The 24,282-nt window shown below is 44.2% G+C and overlaps 1 protein-coding gene across 2 annotated transcripts in view; it reads right to left on the reverse strand.

Moving 5' to 3' along the window:
- The window catches only part of AOAH (acyloxyacyl hydrolase), a 148,059-nt gene that overhangs the window by 10,059 nt on the left and 113,718 nt on the right, over positions 1–24,282 (reverse strand). For both annotated transcript variants that reach the window (XM_073678243.1, XM_073678242.1), the window contains exons 10-19: positions 23,208–23,256; positions 19,162–19,256; positions 17,464–17,555; positions 16,315–16,397; positions 15,837–15,873; positions 14,928–15,002; positions 11,870–12,042; positions 10,741–10,799; positions 10,315–10,374; positions 7,321–7,417 (exon numbers count right to left, since the gene is read on the reverse strand). In XM_073678243.1, coding sequence (XP_073534344.1) covers positions 7,321–7,417; positions 10,315–10,374; positions 10,741–10,799; positions 11,870–12,042; positions 14,928–15,002; positions 15,837–15,873; positions 16,315–16,397; positions 17,464–17,555; positions 19,162–19,256; positions 23,208–23,256 — 820 coding nt within the window. The remainder of the gene's footprint in view (positions 1–7,320; positions 7,418–10,314; positions 10,375–10,740; positions 10,800–11,869; positions 12,043–14,927; positions 15,003–15,836; positions 15,874–16,314; positions 16,398–17,463; positions 17,556–19,161; positions 19,257–23,207; positions 23,257–24,282) is intronic.

A 24,282-nucleotide genomic window follows, 5' to 3' on the forward strand; every position in this document is an offset into this window, starting at 1 on the left:
TATCTCGTCCATTTGACTCTGATATTGGCGTATCTGGTCAGGACCGGCATATACACACCAAAAGTCTCAATATTTTTGCACAACTGCCGAGTTGCGCAAAATATTGTGACTTATTAAGATTTCTGCTGTAAACATCTTAATGAAATGTCTCCATAGACTTACACAGGTACATTTGATCCGTAATGTGGATTAAAAAATGGAGATCTTTCCGTGTTTTTTTTTGGTCTGAAAAAAATGGACATGTGAACAACTCCGTAGATTCTAGATTCTAATGGGTACATGTTCTATCCGTGAAAAACTGACGTTTAGAGAAACCTTAACAGTTTTGTACATAACATGTGTAATAGTCTTGGCCTTCAGAGCTTATTTTATAGCTTATTTCTAATGAACATATACTGCTAGACTATGCACAAACAGTAAAATAGCTTACAGGAAATAAGATCCATTTCTAAAGGGAATGCTGTAAGACATTATTTTGATTAAAGATATTTATGCACATAAACCCAGCAAGCATAAATGACTGTAAATGATTGTAAAACAATGCTTATAGCACTTCAAAGTGATACAAGAGGACAAGAATACATTCCGGCTCTATGAAATATTAAAATTCCAGTTTTGTACCATTAAGTCAAACTCGATACATACACTTACAGACAACTGGGTGAGGATGCAGAGCGTGGAAAAGCATTAACAGCTTATCTTTATACTCCTGCATACAAGCACCTTATATAACCATGGTGTTTAATGCAAATATAGAAGCCTTATGGGTAAAAATAAACAAGCTCTTTTGTGCACGTTATGCCTTCTAGCAAAGGGACACTGTCGGTGGAATGAAATATTATGGCACCCATCTGAAATATTTCTAAACCAGTGACCTGGAAAGTTATATTCTACAAGCATGCGATGGAAATACATCTCTTGTACCCCTGAGTAAAAAGGAATCTGTCAGCAGGTTTTTGCTATGTAATCTGAGGACAGGATGATGTAGAGGCAGAGACCCTGATTCCAATGATGAGTCACCTACTGGATTGTGCATTGTTGTTTCAATGAAATCAGTGATTTATCAGCAAGAGATTTGGTCCTACTGCCCTTGACGCGCCCCCTGGGCCATATTCTTTAGGGGAATACCCGGAGCCGGATCAGATGGGAGTTGTAGTCTTCCGAGTGGCTGTGACCCGGTCCGTGCCCAGGGTGTCAAGCTCAGAGTATGTGGCAGTCCTACAGATGTTATAAAGTTCTTAATGTCGACTACGCCACCCGTTGTATTGCGGTCACTATGGCCGCCGCTGCAGCAGGGTCCGCTGAGGCTGATGGTGTTGGTGCAGCTTTTGGTAGTATAACCCCCAACGGGTGGGGTATAGCCTCAGGGGGTCAGGTGCAGAGGATGGGGGTTGTGGTGGTGCAGCATAGATGTTAAGTGAAGACAGAGTCAGGTTGTGCAGTTTAGGGTATTTACTCACTGCTGATGTTCCGGTCACTCCAGCTTCAAGTGACCACCCGAGCCGTGCTGCGTCCACCAGGTCCTGGATTCAGCAAACCCCCAAACAAGTCCGGAGCGTGACCCTGAGCTCTCCTTCTGTCCTTTCCTCTGGCCGTCCCCACTAGTGATCCACCTAGGTCCAGCTCCCTCGGGCCTTCTGTTGGGAGACCCTTGGCCTTGGGTTCCCTGACCCTCCACGTGGTTTGCCTTCGGGGTGGATGTGGTGGGTGGCCGTGGCAGACGCTGCCCACGGCCTCCGGTCTCTGGCTAGGGTGTGCTTTTGCCCCCACCAGTTTGGGATCCGGTACCCTATTGCCGACTCTTCACCCGGGGATTGAATTTGGGTTCTCAGAGTCCTCTCTTTGTCCCCTCTGGGTCTTTCCTTCTCTGCTCCACTATCTCTCTGCAGGCTCATCTGGACCTCTGCTTCTTACTCTGACAGACTGACCCTGTTCTTTGATGGTGCCCACCTTATATACACCCTCTATGTGTGAGCTCAGGTGACCAGCACCCAATGAGCTCCTATCTTTACCCAGGCTGCTCCCCCTATCTGCCCCTACACTACTTGGGATGTACCACCCCCCTCCCACTCCAGCCAGGAACAGACTCGGTCGTACCTGCACATTTCTAAGTGGGAGTACCGTCGGCCTGCCCCTCGGAAATGGGATGTGTGTAGTGCATGCAGCCTACCGAGCTCAGGTCCACACTCCATCCTTACCCAGGAGTGGAATATCACACCTCTGGGTTGAGGTGCAATACCCCTGTAGCAGCCGAATCCTCAGGGTGCTACATTCCCCCCTGGTAAATCACAGCACGTCCTCGGGCTGTAAGAACAAAACACCACAAAGCATACAAACTTTTGCATAAACATATAAAACATCATACAAAACATTATATATATATATATCAATAAAACTTTTCATATAAAACATTCTTGTAGACTTTTCTTCGCTTCTAGTTCCTCCTCCGGTCACTGTGCAACGTGTGACCGGGTAAAGTGCGACAGTCTTTTCTTGAAAAATGGTTTTCCTATAAAACCGGTAGGGGGCGCTTTAGGAAGCGCAACTATATACAAAAGGGGTAGTGGCCGCTCTCAGTCCTCGGCCAGGTATTAGGGAGGAATGACCGCTCTCAGTCCTCGGTCAGTGGGATTTAAGGGATAAACGGGTAAACAGTTCACACTTGCTGGTCCCAACGGGGACTATGATAGCAGCAGTAACAGTTCACGGTGCCCCGACGGGCAACTATATACAGCTTCTGCTTCGCTGTACTTAACGACGACGTCCTCCTGCTCTTTCTTTATGGTTTCCTTTAGCTTCAGACCCGTCCGGGTCCTCTTGCTCTTCCTCCTCACACCGCAGCTCTTCCTCCGTCAGGCGATGCACATGGAGGGCGTAGGGTCCTTTGGCACACTTGTGCCGGGTGAAGGTGACCTCGTCCCCGATGTAAAGGTCACGACCTCTGTGTCCCTCCGGTAGGTGGGACTCAACGTCTCTCCTGGTCACGAAGACGTCGCCTAGGGTGCGGTGGTCTCGGATGAAGCCCCACCCATGCTGCATGTTAAACTTGATCACAGTCCCGGTGGTGCGGGGACTATGCGCTGCACGGGGGTCTCTCCTGGCCCGGCTCTTCTGCTCCGCGCTCCTTACTTGAGCTTGCTGTTCCCGGACCCGCCTCTCTCTCCGCTCCCTCTCGAAGACCTCGAGCTGTTGGCGGCAGCACTCAGCACGCTCCGCTGCAGCTGCCCGAGTCTCCTGAGTGAACCCCATGAGATCTTCTCCTGTGGGGTCCCACTCAAATTGGGCCTCTTCTAGCGGGGGCGAGATCCTCTTTACGGGCTTTGGAGCCGGGATCAGGGGTGCACACATGGCCCCAGCCTTCCTCTGCCGTTCCAGTTCATGATATTCCTGGGGCCAGATGAAAGGCTGCCCATCCGGGCACGTGTGTTGGGTAAACAGGTCCTCTCCCAGATGCGGCACTCTTGGTCTTATGGGCGCGGTGGTGTTAGCGCCCGGGTTGCCCGGGCCTTGCGGCCAGGCCTGGGGTATCTGGAAGGTGAAGGGCACCGTAAGGACGGCGGCACCCTGGGCTACTTGGCCCTGCGACCAGGCCGGGGGCTCCGCGGAGGTAGGGGGCGCTGTTGGTATTGCGGCGCCCGGGGGTACTAGGCCTTGCGACCAGGCTGGTGGTACTTCCTGCTTGGTCACGCTCGGGGTCGAGGCGTGTGACGTCACAGGGGTCGCGGCTCCCGTTTGAGGCCTAGTCTGCGGCGGTGACGTTGCAGCGACGGGCACGGCAGGATAGACTTCGGGCTCTGCGACGGGGAGCTGGGGCAGGTACGCGGTTTCCCGGTTTGGGGTATAGACGTCCCCTTTACCTGCCTCCACTCGTTCGGCTCCCTTCTCGGCGCCGTCTCCGGCCTTCAGTCCTCCCGCGCCATCCTCAGAGGCGGTCTGTCTCCTCGTCTTGGGTGGCGTGCTCCGCTGACAGGTCTCGGTCTGCTGGGCCATCTCACGGCTCCACTCTGCCAACGTCTCTCGCTGCACCCGGGCCATCCTCCTTGCGAGGCCCTCCAGAGCGGTCTGTGCACACTCCCGGTCTCGGGGGAGCTGTGCTAGGACCTCCACTAGGCCTAGTGGGGTCGTTGTTTCCAGCAGGCTCCTGACCAACGGGTCGGTGCTGCTCTGCTCTCCTTCCGTTGTCTCCAGCAGGCTCCTGGCCAGCGGGCCGGTGCTGCTCTGCTCTCCCTCCTCTGTTTCTAGCAGGCTCCTGGCCAACGGGCCGGTGCTGCTCTGCTTTCTCGCCATCTCCGGGTGAGCTCCTCCGAAACTCTTCTCCAGGCTTCTTGCCTCCGGGTGCGCTCGCTCCAGACTGCTCCAAGCGACACCCATCTTTGCTCTCTCCTTCTCAGTCCTCCCACTTCGAGGGCGGTCCCGGGGCCACTTGGTGATTGTCAGCTCCAGGGGCAGTTCTTTCACGCTGACAGACACCTCTAGCATCACAGTCTCTGTTGGTGGGGGCGGTTTCCACTTTTGGCGCCATTTTCGGTCCTGGCCCACGATGGGAGGTGGCCTCTTGCCATCCTCTGGCACGCCCATAATGGCGTCCGCTCTGACAAGGCGGGAAACCTTTGGAAATGGCGGGAATCGTCTCCCAGTGGCGGGAAACTCTGCAGATGGCGGGAAAAAGCTGTTAATGGCGGACAACCGGCGGGAATCGACCTGTGATGGAGTCCGATGGCGTGGACCCTCCGGAACCGGCAGGAGACTTCTTTTTGAGGTAAACTTGTTCTTTCCTTCAGGCACGCAGTACCCGGTTGTTGCGGGCACGTAATCCTGCCGACTACGCCAAAGTTGACGCGCCCCCTGGGCCATATTCTTTAGGGGAATACCCGGAGCCGGATCAGATGGGAGTTGTAGTCTTCCGAGTGGCTGTGACCCGGTCCGTGCCCAGGGTGTCAAGCTCAGAGTATGTGGCAGTCCTACAGATGTTATAAAGTTCTTAATGTCGACTACGCCACCCGTTGTATTGCGGTCACTATGGCCGCCGCTGCAGCAGGGTCCGCTGAGGCTGATGGTGTTGGTGCAGCTTTTGGTAGTATAACCCCCAACGGGTGGGGTATAGCCTCAGGGGGTCAGGTGCAGAGGATGGGGGTTGTGGTGGTGCAGCATAGATGTTAAGTGAAGACAGAGTCGGGTTGTGCAGTTTAGGGTATTTACTCACTGCTGATGTTCCGGTCACTCCAGCTTCAAGTGACCACCTGAGCCGTGCTGCGTCCACCAGGTCCTGGATTCAGCAAACCCCCAAACAAGTCCGGAGCGTGACCCTGAGCTCTCCTTCTGTCCTTTCCTCTGGCCGTCCCCACTAGTGATCCACCTAGGTCCAGCTCCCTCGGGCCTTCTGTTGGGAGACCCTTGGCCTTGGGTTCCCTGACCCTCCACGTGGTTTGCCTTCGGGGTGGATGTGGTGGGTGGCCGTGGCAGACGCTGCCCACGGCCTCCGGTCTCTGGCTAGGGTGTGCTTTTGCCCCCACCAGTTTGGGATCCGGTACCCTATTGCCGACTCTTCACCCGGGGATTGAATTTGGGTTCTCAGAGTCCTCTCTTTGTCCCCTCTGGGTCTTTCCTTCTCTGCTCCACTCTCTCTCTGCAGGCTCATCTGGACCTCTGCTTCTTACTCTGACAGACTGACCCTGTTCTTTGATGGTGCCCACCTTATATACACCCTCTATGTGTGAGCTCAGGTGACCAGCACCCAATGAGCTCCTATCTTTACCCAGGCTGCTCCCCCTATCTGCCCCTACACTACTTGGGATGTACCACCCCCCTCCCACTCCAGCCAGGAACAGACTCGGTTGTACCTGCACATTTCTAAGTGGGAGTACCGTCGGCCTGCCCCTCGGAAATGGGATGTGTGTAGTGCATGCAGCCTACCGAGCTCAGGTCCACACTCCATCCTTACCCGGGAGTGGAATATCACACCTCTGGGTTGAGGTGCAATACCCCTGTAGCAGCCGAATCCTCAGGGTGCTACACCCTCACCACTAATTAGCAGCTATCTACCTATGCACAGTGCACACAGAAAACTGCCAGTCAATGGTGTGGGCGGGGTTATACAGAGCTCAGCATTCAGAGGACTGCTAGATCTGCAGCAGAGAAAACAGTGATTTTATCAAAATAACAGCATTCAAACCAATTTGTGAAACATCGCTGGAATTAGGGTCTCTGCCTCTACATCATGCTGCTGTCAGATTACACAGGAAAAATCTGGTGATAGATTACCGTTAATACCTGAGCATTTTAGAAAAACTCAAATATGCTGAAACACAGGTGTTGGTTAAAATATGTTTAAAAAAGATGAAACAAGCTAAAACAATTTTAAGGATATCACCCATAAAATGTCTCTAGAATATCAGCTGCAGTGCGCATGCTATTTAGATTCCCTGTTATTGTTGGTGTGAGTAAGCGGTCACTTGACCAAATGTATACTTTGCATACTTGAGGTCACATGCCGACAAGATGCATTCAGGCTATGTGCCCACGTTGCATTTATGAAGCAGAAAATTTCTGCTGCATAAATGCAAGTCCTCTCCCGGAAAAACGCATGCGGAATTCCGCACGCGTTTATCGCGCATTTTTCGCGCGTTTATCACGCGTTTTCCACATGCGGAATTGCCTTGCGTTTTTTATGCATTGGACAAAGGCAATTCCGCTTGCGGAAACGCAAAATTAAATGACATGCTGCGGATTTTTGAACGCGGCATAAACGCTGCGGAAAAATCCGCAGCATGTGCATAGAACTTGCGGAATCCCATTGGGGACCATGGGGTGCGGATATACATGCGTTTTTCAAGCGTTTACGCTGCGGAAATTCCGCAGCATATACGCTTGAAAAATGCTACGTGGGCACACAGCCTCAACGTCTCTCAATAGGAGGGAATTAAGAGAAACCGGATGAGTCTAGTTGGCATGTGACCTCAAGTATGCATATACCACACACTTGCACTAGTCTGCAGTCACATGACTATATATATTTTTTTGCCTAAAATACAAAGGAAATGTGTCATCTTTAACTTTAGGCCTTTTAGAGATAATTTCAATACGTAAACTGGGAAATAAATATCATCGCTGCCTTTATGATTTGCCCCTCTCCACTACAACAGTGATTGCACAGAACTTATAGATCCTTTGCCCCTTGCCTGAGCCTTCCCACTGACAGCGTATCTCATGCCTCAAGGAACAAGCCTTCTTATCTTGATGGAGCACATTCTTATTTTACTCATGAATTAGTAATAGTATTCGTCAGTTCATTCAATTAATATTACATTCAGCGCATTTTACCTTTTTGATAAAGGTTTTCATAGTAGTTGAGTTGAAAGTTACTGAACTTTTCAGTGGTTGTTATTTGCTGGAGAACTCTGGATAGCTGCACAGCTCTCTAGACCAGAAAGGAAAAGAACAACTTCTTTTATGTATTCAATACTAAAATAATGAGAGTGACATGATATTAGATTATAAATACTTTAGATCAGGTAGAAAAGTAGAAATCTCTGACAATTTGCTTTGTGGGTGCAGAAACAATGGGCAAATTTCCTAATATGAAGCCAAATGTTGCCTGGTTATAAAACAATAGAGGGGGAAATGCTTCCATAAAGACCTTTATTTTAGTCTCCTTTTTCACATATGGAGGAAATACAGCTTAGTAGTAGGAAATTTGCCCTACAGAAAAATGCAGAGAATGAAAATTTTCACCACTTACACGAGAATCTCTCTAGTTTCACTGTTTGCCTTGTAAATTTTGATCTTTGGCTTGTGTGTTGTTTTGGGGCAAGAAAATATGATCCGTGTTAACACTGATCTTTGGGTGTTATCATCTAGCAGGCATTTTTTTTTACCCAAATCAGCACCCAATTACTGTTCTATGTCATATTATTGACTATGTTGTATGGGGTCAGATAAAAGTTTGTGGGGACCGAGATCACCTGACACTCTATCTCAACAACATAGCAGAAGTGGTCTCAATCCACTGAAGTCTGAGTTATGGGGATCTGTTGTGACACATGCAGATTTTGTACTGTATTTTTTCATTGATTTCACTATATACATTGCAAAAGGTTAAATCCTTAGCAGCAGACTTGACCAGACAACTGCAACAGGATCAGGTTGAATTAAAGAAGCACTCCTCCCATCAAAAATTGTATCCACTTAATATATGGCAATTATCATATTATATAGCACTATGTACTTACAATTGCTCATTTTGCCTTTCTACCCAGTTAATTCTTCTCTTTTCCATTAGGTTTATGACATCATGTGATTAAAAACTAACTAGCTGAATCCTTCTAAGCTCTATGTAGAAACAGGAGGTCAATTTTCCCTGTATGACTTATCAGTCACTGCAAAAGTTCCTGGCATGTGGAGGAGCAGCAGCTGGGTAAGGAGTTGAAGAGGAGAATGATAAATGCGGGGAAAAGAGGCTTCCTGTTTCTACACAGAGCAAAGAAAAGAGAAGAATAACCGTATTTTCCAGATTATAAGATGCACTGGACCATAAGACGCACCCCAAATTTGGGGTTGGAAAATAGGAAAAAAAGATTTTTTAAATAAAATGGTGGTGCATCTTATAGTCCGTTTTAACGGTAGCTTACCTGGGGGGCAGCTGTGATGGAGCAGGGTTGCTGCTTCAGGAGGCCGGCTGCGGCAGGAGGGGTTGATGTTGCAGGCCTTGGCTCTCATAAGATGTCAGCGCCGGTGAGTGGAGTCCATTTTCCCAATGATTTCTCTACCAGGACTTTGGGAAAATGACAGCCTCGGCTCGTCTCCCGAGATCTCAATCTGCACATGCGCCACCTCTGGTGACCATTTTCCCGATGCCAACCGCAGGGGAATCATTGGGAAAGGGGACTTCGCTCACCGGCACAGACATCTTCTGACAACCTAGGCACCGCAGCATCGTCCCACTCCTGCTCCCACCGGCAGCCCCCTGAAGCAACGACCCTACCTCCTGTGACCCCGCTCCATCATCACCGCCTCCCAGTAAGCTCACTTCGGATTTTAAGACGTACCCCCATTTTCCTCCCAAATTTGGGGGGAAAAAATGCATCTTATAATCCGAAAAAGACAGTAGCTGGGTAGAAAGGCAAAATGAGCAATTCTAAGTACACAGTGTTATATAATATGATGGTTGAGGATAAAAACTTTGATAGGAGTGCTTCTTTAAGGTGGTATGCTCAAGATGGTCATTCCACCTAACTCCATCCTTCCCCATGCAAATGGTCATCTTGACTGAGTACGCATATTTTCTGAATGGTGGGCAAGACACATGTGCAAGCAGCTTTTAACCAATAAAGGTATCTTCCAGTTGTGACAAGATAATTTTTAGATTGTGGGGGATCCAAGCACTGGTACCCACATTGATCGACAAAATGGGGCATTATGTGATTAAATGGGTTGTACGTTCAGAACAGGGGCATACATAGAAATCATGGGGCCCCTTAGCAGATGTCCCCCTCAAAATAGTATAATGGCCCCACATATGATTCCAAATAGTGAAATAGCCCCCACATAGCCCTAAAAATAGTATAATGGCCCCCACATAGCCCTCCAAATAGTATAATGGCCCTTGCATTGCTCTCCAAATAGTATAACGGCCCCCACATAACCCTCCAAAGAGTATAATGACCCCCACAATGTACTCTTTGATTTTAAAAATAAATAATCACCGCTCCCAGTTTCCCCGGTTGTTCTGGTCTTTGCAGAATGTGGTCTGAAGCCCTGCACAGCTTGGCACAGCAGGCATGATGTAGTGACATTATCATGCTAGCTGCGCTGAAAATTCAGACGCACAGGGAGAATGATGGAGGAGGGAGCTGACAGCTCCCTCTTCCATCATTGCTTTCAACTGTATCGGCATCCAGGACACCGGCAAAGTTGAAAGTGTAATTCCGGGCAGTGGGGGCCCAGGGCTGTCTCTGGACCCCCTGACTCATGGGGCCCATATTTGCCGCGTGGTCTGAAGCTTTTAGCAGTATAGAGGATTATCCATAGGATAGGTCATCAATATCAAATCAGTCAAAGTCTGACACTCGTCATTCTCACCAATCACTGTTATTTTCTCTGGTGACGGCTGGATATAAACACATGGAACAGAGCTACAAAGCGCAACGCCATTCAATGTATAGCAGCCATCATCAATATCCTGTGACTAGACACCCCCTTTTAAATGACAAAAATAAATAAAAGGTTTATCCACATACTCTGGCCAAAACCATAAGTCTATTAATTCTAACACAAGCAGAAATAAATGGTATAGTTTGTATAAAACATGAATGCTACCTCCGTGGTTAGATTTCGAAGAGTTTCATTCTTGTTCATCCAACCTTCACATGGATTACTCTATAATTAGAGCAAATAATATAAAATTCAGTATAAAGAATCAAATTATTCTCTAAATGCACTCAGGTGAGAAAGGAAGAAAAATAAATCAATGAGACATGAAAAATAGATGCAGTGGATGTCAATGCAGTTCACTTTTTACGGAGTGAAAGACGCAAGGACTGTCATAAATTAGGTGTCACCGCAGATTTTCAAACACAATGAACCTTTCTACAAAGTGATCCCAAATTGATCTAACAAGGAAAAATCAGTTCCAGTTGTAACTGCAGTACGAAAAGTGCTAGAAAGGGCTCTATTGGAAAAGTGTAAGAAAGTGTTTTCATAGGTATTTGATAATTCTGTTCTTTATAATAATACGTTTTGTACCTTAACACAGCTCAGGAACCCATAGAATTGTTCGTACGTTATATCTTTATTTAATTGTCCTGTTCAAGAAAAAACACAACTTTAAGCTGATATTTGACTGCATCCATGCTGTGCACACAAAATATATCGTCCAAGGCAATGGATTTTGCCAAGGTGCCACATGTGAGACCAGGACTGTTGTGGAGGGCAGAACCAAAAAGCCATTTTTAGTATTATTATTATTATTATTTTATATTCATTTTTATCACTTAAGTATATTGACTCGCTGCTACTTCTATTGCATGTTACTATATGGCTTACAGTATCATGTATTCTTATCAGTAGCAGCAAATCAAAACCATATAATTTACTGATTTGAATAAAGTTTGTAAATCATTCTGCTCCTGTTATTCAGCCCTTGTACCTCCCAACACAATATGGTGCACCCACAGTCCCACCACAGAGTATGATGACCCCACCCAGTCCATCAAACAGTATGTCTCCACAAAGCTTCCTCATGTAGTACAATGTCCTAACAATGCCCGCCGCACAGTAGGACTTCAAAATAAAGCCCCTAACAAAGTATGATGTCACCACACAGCCCCCACACACAATATGATGTCCCCACATGCAGTACGATGTCCCCAAGAAGCTCCGCTCACAGTATAAGTTTCCAACAAATACTGACAATTTATACAAAATCAAACTACTATTCTCGCCCTGTTTCCCCCCACTGCTCCGGTCTGTGCAGTGTACTGAGCTCCGCACAGGTGGTGTGATGTAGTGACATCATCGCGCCTGCTGCGCTCTCAGACACACAGCCTCAATGGTGGAAACTGATGGATCCCTGGTCCATCATTGTATTCACCAGTATCTGCATCCTGAAGATACAGTTATCAGTATGACGCCACTGTTTCAAGCTCTTTGCCTGTCCTTATCCGTGAGTTGGACAGGGACAGCCAAAGGGCCGAATGTGGCCCCTAGGCTACACTTTGGCCTGGTTTGCTCAAGGGCATACATGGACATCACAGGGTTACCTAGCAAAAGTCAGAATAGGTCTCCTCTCACTCAGGCTCCATGGTCAGCCTTCATGGCAGGTATGTCATTGATGTCTACAAAGTAGGTATATGAAACATGAAGTAAAGATTACCTAATGGATGGTATCTATCATGTAAGGTGTTCCAGAGGAATCGTCCATCTGCTAGTGAAACTAAAATCACATGACTTCCTTTAGGTAAATTCATATCCAGATACTTTAATTCCTTCAATACATTAGTCCTCATTTCCTTAGGGGTGGTCATTCGTTTCAGTGTATCTATTGAACTAGAGAAAAAATGAAAGAAAATTTTCCTTTTGTTACAGAAAAAAATTATATCCCCTTATCGTGTTCTCTCTAAAGCAGCGTTAAAATGCACATTAAAAAATGTGCACTTTTGAAACCATGTTTGCTGTTCCAATCAGAGAAGATGTCACCTCTAAGGACCTGTATGGTTCGCAGTCTGATGATGGCTGGTAACAAAACTTGGTGATGTATTCCTGTACTGACGGTGGTTATGGCACTGTTTTCATGTTCAGTTGTTCTGATCATATAGCAGTCCATAACATGCTTCATGTTAAAACTGAAAAATCCTCAAAACTTAGTTTTGAGATTATGAGGAGGATTTGGTTGAGTTTCTGCTCCAAAAATTCAGTTTAAGTTTGGGTGTATTCACACTGAACAGAAACACTCCAAATCCTTTTCAAATACTCAAAATTTGGTTCTGCTGATCTATTCATGTAAATATCCCTTTAAATTTGTTATGGCCCTTCAGATTGGTTCAGTATGACAATGTGGCCCTTGGACCAAAAAATGTTGTGCACCACTGGTGTAGGATCCTAGATCAAAATGATGTCACCTGTGAGTTAACAATTTATTGGGCTTTGCTTATATTCCATACAAATGACTATGTATTAGTTATAGGGGATAAGAGAAACTATAATGAGCATATGATATCTAAAGTTACTGGATCTATAAGGGGGCAATAATCGTTGATGAGTGAAATTTTAATCACATTTTTACTATCAGAAATTTCCACAAATAAGGCCATACCTGTCAATGAGCTCCACTGAAATACATACAGTGGCTTGTGAAAGTATTCACTCCCCCCCCTTGGCTTTTAACCTACAGGTGCATCTCACTAAATTAGAATATCATCAAAAAGTTAATTTATTTCAGTTCTTCAATACAAAAAATGAAACTCATATATTATATAGAGTCATTACAAACAGAGTGATCTATTTCAAGTGTTTATTTCTGTTAATGTTGATGATTATGGTTTACAGTCAATGAAAACACAAAACTCATTATCTCAGTAAATTAGAATACTTTATAACAACAGCTTGAAAAATGTTTTTAAAATCCAAAATGTTGGCCTACTGATATGTCAATGGCATACTAGACCCCCCCAAGGCACCTGAAGGGTTAATAAACTTATTGAATGTGGTTTTGAGCACCTTGAGGGGTGCAGTTTTTAGAATGGTGTCACTTTTGGGTATTTTCTGTCATAAAGACCCCTCAAAGTGACTTCAAATGTGATGTGGTCCCTAAAAAATGGTTTTGTAAATTTTGTTGGAAAAATGAGAAATCGCTGGTGAACTTTTAACCCTTATAGCTCCCTAACAAAAAAAAATTTTGGTTCCAAAATTGTGCTGATGTAAAGTAGACATGTGGGAAATGTTATTTATTAACTATTTTGTGTGACATCTCTCTCTGATTTAAGGGCATAAAAATTCAAATTTTGAAAATTGCAAAATTTTCAAAATTTTCGCCAAATTTCCATTTTTTTCACAAATAAACGCAAGTGATATCGAAGAAATTTTACCACAGTTATTAACTACAATATGTCGCGAAAAAACAGTCTCAGAATCAGGGGGATCTGTTGAAGCGTTCCCGAGTAATTACCTCATAAAGTGACAGTGGTCAAAATTGTAAAAATTGGCCTGGTCATTAACGTGCAAACCACCCTCGGGGGTTAAGGGGTTAAGGTTGATTTCACACATTTGTACTTTAGGGTTCTCATAGGCATATCTCATGTATGTCATAGTCTCATAGGCACATATTTGGGTCAGGAGACAAGTGACCGGTCCATGCATGGTCCATACTTTGATCAAGGCCTGTGAAACTTAGATGTTTGAAACTGGTCTAATACTGCAGCGCATTAATAAGTTTTACCTTGCTCATTAAGGCTTCATTCACATGGGCCAATAAATTTAAAGGGCCAATAAATTTCTGTCACCAGAAAAAACGCTATTAACCTGCAGATATGGGGTTAATCTGCAGGTTAATAGTGTTATTAACCTGCCCAGCACCTGTACTTAGCCAAACGCTGCAGGGAGAAAATTAACTTCATTCTCCCCTTTAGCATTCAGGTTTCAGTCACAGGGGTGGTGCCGGTGCTGGTTCTGTCAGCACTCTGAGTATACAGAATGGCAGCTGTAACTGCGTTCCCGGCATTAGGGCCGGCTGTCAGTCAGAGCCGGGGGAGGGGCGCGGTTACAACCGCTCCTCTGTATTCTCACAGCGATGGCTGAACCAGCGCCGGCGCTGCCCCCGTGACTGAAACTGGAACGCTGTGTGGAAAATAAAGTTCATTTTCTCCCCAGAGCGTTAGGCTAAGTGCAGGCGCCGGGCAGCATAATAACGCTATTAACATGCAGATTAACCCCATATCGGCAGGTTAATAGTTTTTTTTCTGGTGACAGGTTCCCTGCAAATTGCAGATATGACTGGTTCTGTGTGCAGCTCTGTGAGCTCGTCTGCACAGCGCACGGGTGTAGGAGCTGCCTGCATCTACATACATTAATCTGGTGCGTAAATTGAACCAAACTAGCGCATGCTGTAATTTTTTCCACATGAACCTGAGGTCTGTTTGGAAAATCACCATGTGCACTAGCATACAGGTGAACCTTGGGTCTGTTCTCCATACCAAAAATACGTTTGTCTGAATGTACCCTTACTCAGATGGCATTAAGGACATATTTCTGAGTAAGTTTTTTCAGGTTTAGTGCAATGCTTTTAGTCGTTTTCTATTTTTAATATAAAATCTAGCATATAATCTAACAATTCTCAATTACTTTCACTGACTCACATCTCCAGCCTGTAGAATAAAATTATATATATACAGTAAATATATATCAGTCAATTATTTTTTTTTCTCCTTGATACTTACGGATTGCAGACATCATTACCAATCATGGCATAGAAAACTATTGCAGGTTTATCCAATTGCTGATTTCGTGCCATACTGAAATGCAAGATGAATAATCAGTATAAAGCCTAGAGAATATTAATTGGGAAATGCATGAGTAGCGCAACTAGAGGAATATATTGAGTCACGCAGTTTGTACAACTCAATTGCTTTTAATAAATGTCCTTTTATATGGTAAGACTAAATGTCATGTACCAACTGGAATTTCACTTTGAAGTAAACCTCATGGAAAAATTAAAGGAAAACTGTCAGCATATGTTTGCTATGTAATCTGTAGTAGAGCAGCATGAAGTAGGGGCAGAGACCATAATTCCAGTTATGTCACTTACTGGGCTGTGTGCTGTAGTTTCAATAATCAGTGGTATCAGCAGATTATAATTAAAGGACTAGTTGTCCTGTGCCATGAAGTCCTCCTGCTCAGTATAACTCTGCCCCCTCCACTAATTGGCAGATTTCTGCCTATGCACAGTGTATACAGAAAGCAGCCAATAAGTGGTGGTGGCAGGGTTATACAGAGCTCAGCATTCAGAGAACTGATAGATCTGCAGCAGATAAAACTGTGATTTCATCAAAACTACAGCAAACAGCCCAGTAAGTGACACATCACTGTAATCAGGGTCTTTGTCTCTACATTAAGCTGCGCTCAGATTACATATCTGGTGACAGATTCCCTTTAATTCAAAAGTTAAGTAGTAGTACATCTAATTCCAAAGTCACACATACAGTATATGTAAATGGTCCATCTTTTACCTGTATAATATGCCACAGTTTACCCTTACAGTTCTCCTGTTATTAAGTTATGCTTTAATTGGAGATCCACATTCTCAAACAATATTTATGGCTATTTACCAACACAACACTTGGCATTACCTTATCAAGTATGACTGTAAATTGTTAGATGATCCTCCTGTCAAGACACGAAGAAGGAAAAGCTGAGGAAAAGTGCCCTGCACCCACTGGCGAACACTTGGATAGGAACTAAAATGTACGATAGTCCACAAGATATACAGTAACTACCTGAAAAACTGAGTATCTTTTTTTTTTTAATTCATTGCTTCATTAATCTTTGCAAATCCTTTTCCTCCATTCTTGTCATTAGCAGATGGCGGGCTATGTTCACACCACTGCTGCATTGTAAAGGATGAATGCAGTATCTCAATCAGGTCTGCCATGAGCAGCAGCCACAATTCTAAAGAAGCAGATCTACCTGCCAAGGTCTTGATAAAAATGAACAGATCTGTCCTACATGATTTAGTATTTTCGCTTTTGCATGTATCCACCTCTAATAATTCATTTGTCTTTGTAAGTAAACCAGGATATTCATTTTCTCATTGGACACATGACATACCATTCCTAGCTATGTTCTGGTAATCTCTGTGGTTGCAGAGGTTCCAGTCTCTTAACCGTAGATATAAGGACTGTGTCCATCCCCTAAAGAAAAGAAACAAATTATCACTTTGAAAAAGCCATGAGAAAGTGAGATATTTTTGTTATAGAACATATGTTCTTATTTACTGATTGTTCTATTATTTTTTTTATTTACAGTAAATGATGACCACTGTAATTTCCTTTAAGGCTATGTTCACACATCATGGTTCTTTTTTTGCGTCAATTTTCTGCAGCAAAACCCGATCTTCAAGGGCATTTTGTTCAGGATTTTTCTTGCAGTTTTGGTGCTTTTTTAATGCATTTTTGGTGTGTTTTTTCAGCATTTTTACACTGTCCTTCTGTGTCTTTTTATGCATGTACATAAAGTTCTGTGAAAAAAAAGAACCCCATTTTATTTTGGCTTCAAAAACACTGAAAAAATCACTGATACAAATTTTGATGCGTTTTCGATGCGTTTTTTTCACCCCTTTACTTCCATTGGGCGAAAAGATGCTGAAAAAACGCTGAAAGAAGTGACATGCTATATTTTCCAAAAAAAAAACATGCAAGGCACAAAATCCTGAACAAAAAACATGATTGTGTGAACAGAGAATTCTGGTTTCTCATAGACTTTGCTGGTACTGCAAAAGGCAGCTGAAAATTTTCTTAAAAAACTGCACCAAAAAACGCTTAAAAAAAACATGATGTGTGAACATAGCCTAACTGTGTAACTGCAGTTCTGAAGTGTCCTCTCTATCCTGGGTACTGAAGCAGGCATAATTTACTGTGTCAAAACTTAGCGGACATCCTCAACCTCAGCACTTTATATTGGAGATGACACAGAATTTTGTGATGCCTCCTTGATGCTTCAGGCTGGTCCATAGAGATTTAGAAGAGCTCCATGCATTATTTCCATATAGTCCATGCATGGTTAAGTTCCCTTTAAGATGCTTCCAAGAAATTGATTAGTAAGTGCAATTGTGTTTGACTTTGTACCCACTAGAATCTTAATATATTTTCTAAGGTCATTTAGAAAATACCCTAAAAGGGGGCAGTCTTTTAGAGCTAGTTTATAACTAAAGTTATTGAAGTTCCTTGAGTAACTATAATTTATTGTTCACTATCTTACCCGATTGTTGAGTTCTGAAATCCTGTGTACAACGAAAACTGAGGCCAGTCAAGTTCATTGGAAATAGCAAGCGCCATATTGGAAAATGAGTTCTAAAAATCAAAAGGACGATGTTTAACTAAAACCGTATATATTTGCTATTATGTATCCAATGACATCAGTACCTGAAAACAGTTTTTAGGTATTCCAAGTCCTCACAGTACAAGGACGTGGAATACCTACAGAGTCTGTACGATTTCAGCACTTTTCTTGGGGTTCTGTTAGCCCCTCTCCCACAATGGTTTAGACACAGGAGAGACCTTTCTGTCCTTTTTGGGTCAGGGACATGTTTAAGAGGTCATATGCTAGATTCAGGGACAGAGAATGGGCAGGCTTAGATATTAAACTGAGCCAGATAGTTAGCCCCCTGTGTACACATCACTGACACAGGAAAGAAGCTCTCTGCCATGTCAGAAACAATGTGGACTGGTAATGGCCCCTGGGACTGGCGGTGAAATCTAGGCATTGTGGCAGATTTAATAATTGCAGTATATCTTTCTCAATAGACACACTAGTTTTTCTCTCACTCTTATAAATGACTTCTTGTAAAACTCTTGAACAACAGTCCAACTGTTCTCTATAAATGTGAATAAATTCAGATTTACATAACACAACTGTATCATTGTTGTTTGGTCCTCAGTAGTTAGCACTGTTACCTTGTAGAACTGGGGGATCAGATCCAACAAATGACAACTTTTAAAAGTTTTTGTGGGTCTCTACCCATACTTCAAAAATATACTGATTATTGGCTATGATTATTGGCTGCCTCTTTATTAAAACATTTATGCAGGCTAAGAATATATTGTCCCTGCTAGGTGGGCGATCTCAGTCATATGGTGGCTTGTTGGGTCAAGGTAATGCACTATTAACAGGGCTCAGTTTTATTCTTGCTGAGAGGTCCATTTATGACAAAATACCGGTAGATTACTTGCTTTTTTGTAATATATAAGGGCCATGAAGTAATAAACAGCAAAATAAAAACTGCTAAAAAATCCGAAAGATTATGTGGGTGCTGAGTATCACGGTTTGGAAATCCTAAATGTCTTCTCCTTTTAAGACTGTGTTTGGGAGCGTTCTATGAAATAAAATACTGTTTAACTTGAAATATTTGGGAAACTGTAGTATTTTTCTCCCATCCTGCAAGATTGTTTTAAAGCAGATAAAGTAAAAGAGAACAAAGACAAAAGATTAATTCACCAAAGGCCGGTCGATATCCACAGGCGAGCTGAGCAGTCATGTAATGGATTAGGTGGGCAGCGGAGAATAGATGCACTGAATTTCTCATGCACACATGGTGCTTTGGATAAAAACAAATATATCAATCTTCCCAGAGGAAAACAAGAATGAGGAAGGAGACGGTTTCTCCGATATTGTTATTTTTAGATGATGAGATATTTTTGTGGAGCGTATTAACAGAAAATGAGGCAAGAGCGTGTGCATAAAATATCATTTTCATTCCTGAGCCACATACTACCATAGGGACAAGCTTTGGTAAATCAGTGTATAGATGAATTTTGTGTGCAGAATGTTAGAAGAGATAAACACAGATGCGGTGGACGTCCCAAAAGGCCACTTCTTTTCTGACAATTTTGATACATGAGGACCATCTAGTCATTGTAAATGGTTCTTGGCAGAGATGGAGCATAGATACATACAAACCTTAGACATAGTCATAGGTGTCAACCACTCTGGGGGGATGTGGAAGTGGGCAGCGGCAGAATCTCCTAATATTATTATACCCTTTGAATCAGTACCTGCAATATACATTCAACATCAATACAAAACAGTTTGTTGATTATCAGAATAAAACGCAGGTACTGCTCACATGTCCATATTACTTATAATTGGGAATTATCACTTTAAATGTGAAAATAAACCAGAATCTGTACAACGTCCAGAAAAAAACAATCAAGGTGATGCTCAGCTACAATACAGTAGTTTCATATGTGGACAAGAGAAAGGCTGAAAAAAATAGCGGCACTCACCACTGGTAACTTAAAAAACAGCATCTTTATTGAGGGAACATGCACACAATGTGGACCTGGGAAAGCAAGTTTCACTCAAAACAGCTGTCGCTCATCTCTGCTTTCTCAGGTCCACATCGTTTACATGTTCCCTCAATAAAGATGCTGTTTTTTAAGTTACCAGTGGTGAGTGCCACTATTTTTCAGCCTTTCTCTTGTCCACAAAACAGTTTGCACTGAGTACTCCATGTCAGAGAAAGCCACTATCTCTTAACTTAACAATTTACATTTTTTTCATCTAATTGTTTTGTTCCTTACAGTACTGAGCACAGTATAGTATTCTATACATGTTAGACAGGTGTGGCATTGGAGTTTTTCAACCTGGCTATACTGATCTGTTTGGTAAAATTATAGCCAGATCATGAAACCACTTGATGGTTATATTCTACTCTGGTGCCCTGCTCTTATTTTGAGCGCTTACTTTTATGGCTTCTCCTTTCGGCAGCTGGAAGAATAGATAGAAATAATGGCCCCCATACACTTAAGGGCTCTTTCACACGTCTGGATATTTCTGGAAAAACCAGTACCGGAGATATCTGTGTCCGTGTGTATGTGTTGCATACGTGTGGCAATCGTGTGCTGCCTGTGTGCCACATCAGTATCACAGAAGAGGAGAATGACTCACTCCAGCGAGTGGGCACCTGACCTGTGCTGAGCTCACTGAGCGGTGTCCTGTCACTCACTAAGCTCAGCGCAGTTCAGAGGCCTGCTGGCTGTAGCTAGTCATTCTCCTCTGCTCTTCAGCGTGTGCAGTCACCTCAAGTCACCACAGACGCTGATGCAGAATTGTGGGTCAGATACATTACAGAGTGGGACAGTATTTCGGACAGTTGATTATTATGATTGTTTTTTATTTTATTTCTTATACAGGGGACAATGGCTTGAGGGAATTAGGTGTAAAGGTGAGTATAATGTATTTTATTCTTATTTTACACTTGCTGGACACAGTGGGGGCAGAATACAACTGTCAACATTGTCACCTGCTGGTTCTGATTGCAGCGCAATCAGGGAACAGTGCGAACAGTACCGCTGATTCCCAGGCACCGGTATGTGTCACACGGATGACACACAGATATCATCCGTGTGCCATCAGTTTACACGTGTGCGGGACGTTTTACAGATGGATATGTGAAAGAGCCCTTAGACAGCTTTTGGCTGTCTGCTGAGCCCATCTGCTGAGCACTCCTGTGTTCTCTAGGAGAGTGCAACTGCCACACATCTCTGGCGGCGGCTTATCCCAGAGAGAACAAAAGTATCAGCAGCCCAAAATGGACATGCAGGATCCTTATCTTCCCCCAACAATCATCTGTTAGGGGCACTCATCGATATCGGTAGGTTCAGGTGACGTTAGACTTAAACCCCTATACACATTAGACTGTATGTGATTGACATTTATCCTCTGTACTACAGTATCTTCTGTTAACCACAGTTTTTGATGGTTATGTCTGGCCTATGCATTATATGATTGTATGTGCCATGATTATGCACTTATTGGGGGTTTTAATAGAGTTCTGCATGGATGCATTAACTGAACATGTTGTGGAATTTTAATTGAGGACCATTAACTAAGAATGAAATTGACTCACCCCCTGGGCCTGTGTTGTGCGTGTACGTGTATGCGGGGAATACCCGGAGCCGGATCGCTGGGGGCTGTAGTCTCAGTGGCGATGACCCGGTCCGTGCCTAGGGTGGTCAAACCAGTGGCAGACTTAGTAGTATTATAATTGTCCGACTACGCCACCCGTGGATTGCGGTCAGTGGGGACAACCGCTGCGATGCAGCCCACTGAGGCTGATGTTGTATGCGCAGCCAAGTATGGGATGACTCCCCATGGGAGAAGTATAGCCTCAGGGCAGTTAGTGCGGATGATGGGAGTGATGGTGCACGAGCGTCCAAGCACTGGTGGTGCTGGTGCGGCGAAGAAGCAGAGAGACGTGTGGTTGCAGTTTCCAATGCTTTACTCACAGTTCTTTACTGGTCCTAGTCACCTCGGCACCGGCGGCGACTGCCCAAGCCGTGCTGCATCCACCAGGCAAGGGACTCGACCAACTCCCAGGCAATTCCAGAGCGTGGCACAGGGCTCCCTTCTCTTCCCTTCTCTGGCCGTGCCCCACCAGTGACTCTACGTTTGTCCGGCTGCCTCGGACCTTCTCTTGATTATGCTGATTTCTGCGTCCTTGACCCTATGTGGTGTGCCTTCCTGGTAGGTGTAGTGAGGGGTCGCACCGAGATATAGTCACAACCGCCGGTCCTTGGCTGAGGATTAGTCGCCTCCACCAATTTGGGATCCGGTACCCTGTTCTGCAAACCCGTCACCCGCAATCTCCTGGGCCTATGGGGTTCCTTCTTCTCTCGTGTCTCTGGGCCTCTCTTAATGTTCTGTTCATTGTTTCCTTTCTCTTCTGTTCCTGTTCTTTCTGCTGTTTCTGGCCTCCACTCCAGGCCTGTCTTGTGGAGCTGGGCCCAGACTGAGCCACAGCTCCCTGTCAGCCCTCTCTGGCTGAACTCCTTCTCTCACTCCTCTCCTCTGACTGTCTTGTCTGAACTTCTAAGATGGTTCCCACCTTATATACCTCCCTCTCTGTGTGAGCCCAGGTGATTAGCAACCAATGGGCTCCTACCTATGCCCAGAGACCCACCCCTATCTGCTCCTACACCACTGGGTTTTCCTTCCCCTCCCCACTCCAGCCAGGGACAGATGCTGTCGTGCCTGCACTTCTGTCTCGTGGGAGCACCGTTGAGCTGTCCCTCGGAAATGGGGTGTGTGTGTGATGCATGCAGCCTACCGAGCCTTGGTCCACACTCCATCCTTACCCGGGAGTGGAATATCACACCTCTGGTTTGAGGTGCAATACCCCTGTAGCAGCCGAGCCCTCGGGGTGCTACAAAATTATAGCATTAAGAACAACAATCAGGCATGTTCTGGTGGTAATTACCACATCGCAGTATCGTGTAATCGTGGGATTTGTTTAAATTACTTTAACTGCAGCAGTAGTCAGTTCTTGTACATACACAACCATTGGCATTTAGTTTTAGGCACTTTACAATGCGGAAAGTCTGGAAAATGTAAAGCAATTTGACCATTACTTGCAGAAATATTTGGGCATCACATCTATGGCATATGCAGATATTTTAGTGTGTTAGAGAAATCTACAAAGAGGAAATGTCAGAATCAAACTGCTTTCAGCTTTTATGAAATAGCAGTGATAATCAACAGGACTCCACTTAGTGGGGCTCTAATGGAAATACTATGGCCTAGCTTCACATTAAAAGTGATTACGTCTGTGCCTATGAATGTTTGCTTTATAACAACCTTTCAATTTCCTGCATGTAGCTGAATTATTGGAAACTTTGGGACAAACAAAACTATTCTTCCAAGAAGTTTGTTGCATATATATATACATATATATATATAAAAAATAGCTACTTTATTTAAACCACACCTCTTACATGCTCAGTAGAGTGTTCTTTTTTTAGCATGATATTAGAGAACATATAATAATCTGTTGGCAAATTACCAAATTACACTAGCCGGGGAAGCAATATGCCCTTACCCTAGAGGGAAAATTCCCATTAATGAAATGTGACATGCATGGTTTGGTAGAATCATTACACATAGCACTGACATTTTGTGTACATGCATTAAAATGACACATCAAATATATAAAAATGAAACACAACCTGCACAGAATTTTTTCTCATATGGAATTCCATCTTTTGGGTCGAATCCCTTTAAAATGAAGACATAAAAAAAATCTTATTTTATTGTACTGGTATAGAATTAACAATATGGTAACCATAAGGTGATGGTGACCAACCATTGCTTTATTTTAGTATGTTATCATCACCACTATTTTGATCATTAGTAAAATATAATTGGGTATCCATTAGAGTTGGGTGGATCGAGTCACGTGAGTCTGCCCATTGGCCAGGTCAGTAGTCTCTGGCCACTTGACAGGAAGCTCACGACTCTCTTACCTTGGTGGATCCCAGATGCAGCTTTTGATTAGCCATACAGGCGCAACGTCATCATTGCAGTGTGACACACAGACGACATTGCACTAGACCAGCTAATCAAAAGCCATGCCAGAGATTACAGAAGGTAAGAGATTCGCTAGAGGCTACTGATCTGGCCTCAGTATTGGAGTCTTGTGAATCAATCTGCCCAACTTTAGTATTCATTTTTTCAGTTTACCACTTCCAATAGATCATGATATTCAGTTATGGTGTAAATTTCACGACCAATGTCATCAAGTAGCCAGTAGGGATGAGCGGACCTGTGGAAGTTCAGGTTCTGGTACCCGACCCAAACCTTATTCCAAAGTTAGGTTTGGGTACCAAAACTGTAACCAAACTTGAACCAGAACCCGAACCTCATTGAAAACAATGGGGACCCAAACATTTGAGCTGGAAAATATTCTCTCTCTCCCTTTCTCACTCTCTCTCTCTTTCCCCAGAACTCCGAACATTGCAACGGACTTCTGGGAGAAGACCGTGTTCGGCATTTAGCACTGGACACTAACTGTCCAGTACGAACTCTGAACTTTTAAGTTCGGGTTCGCTCTTCTCTAGTAGCGGGTAGACTGGCCAATCTTTTGCCAGCTGGTTTATTAGGTAGCCAAAAGATATGACACTTTTTTATTATTGCATTTGTGAATTTTTCCCTCTGGTTTTTGTTGCTTTTCGCTTGGTTTTCATTTGTGCCTGATTCTTCTTTCTCTTTGTGCCTCTTTGAAGTCTATTTTATATATGTTCC

Source organism: Phyllobates terribilis, unplaced genomic scaffold, assembly GCF_046119375.1.
Source record: "Phyllobates terribilis strain yellow unplaced genomic scaffold, ASM4611937v1 Scaffold_4__5_contigs__length_816908805, whole genome shotgun sequence".
In the NCBI taxonomy this organism is placed as follows: domain Eukaryota; kingdom Metazoa; phylum Chordata; class Amphibia; order Anura; family Dendrobatidae; genus Phyllobates; species Phyllobates terribilis.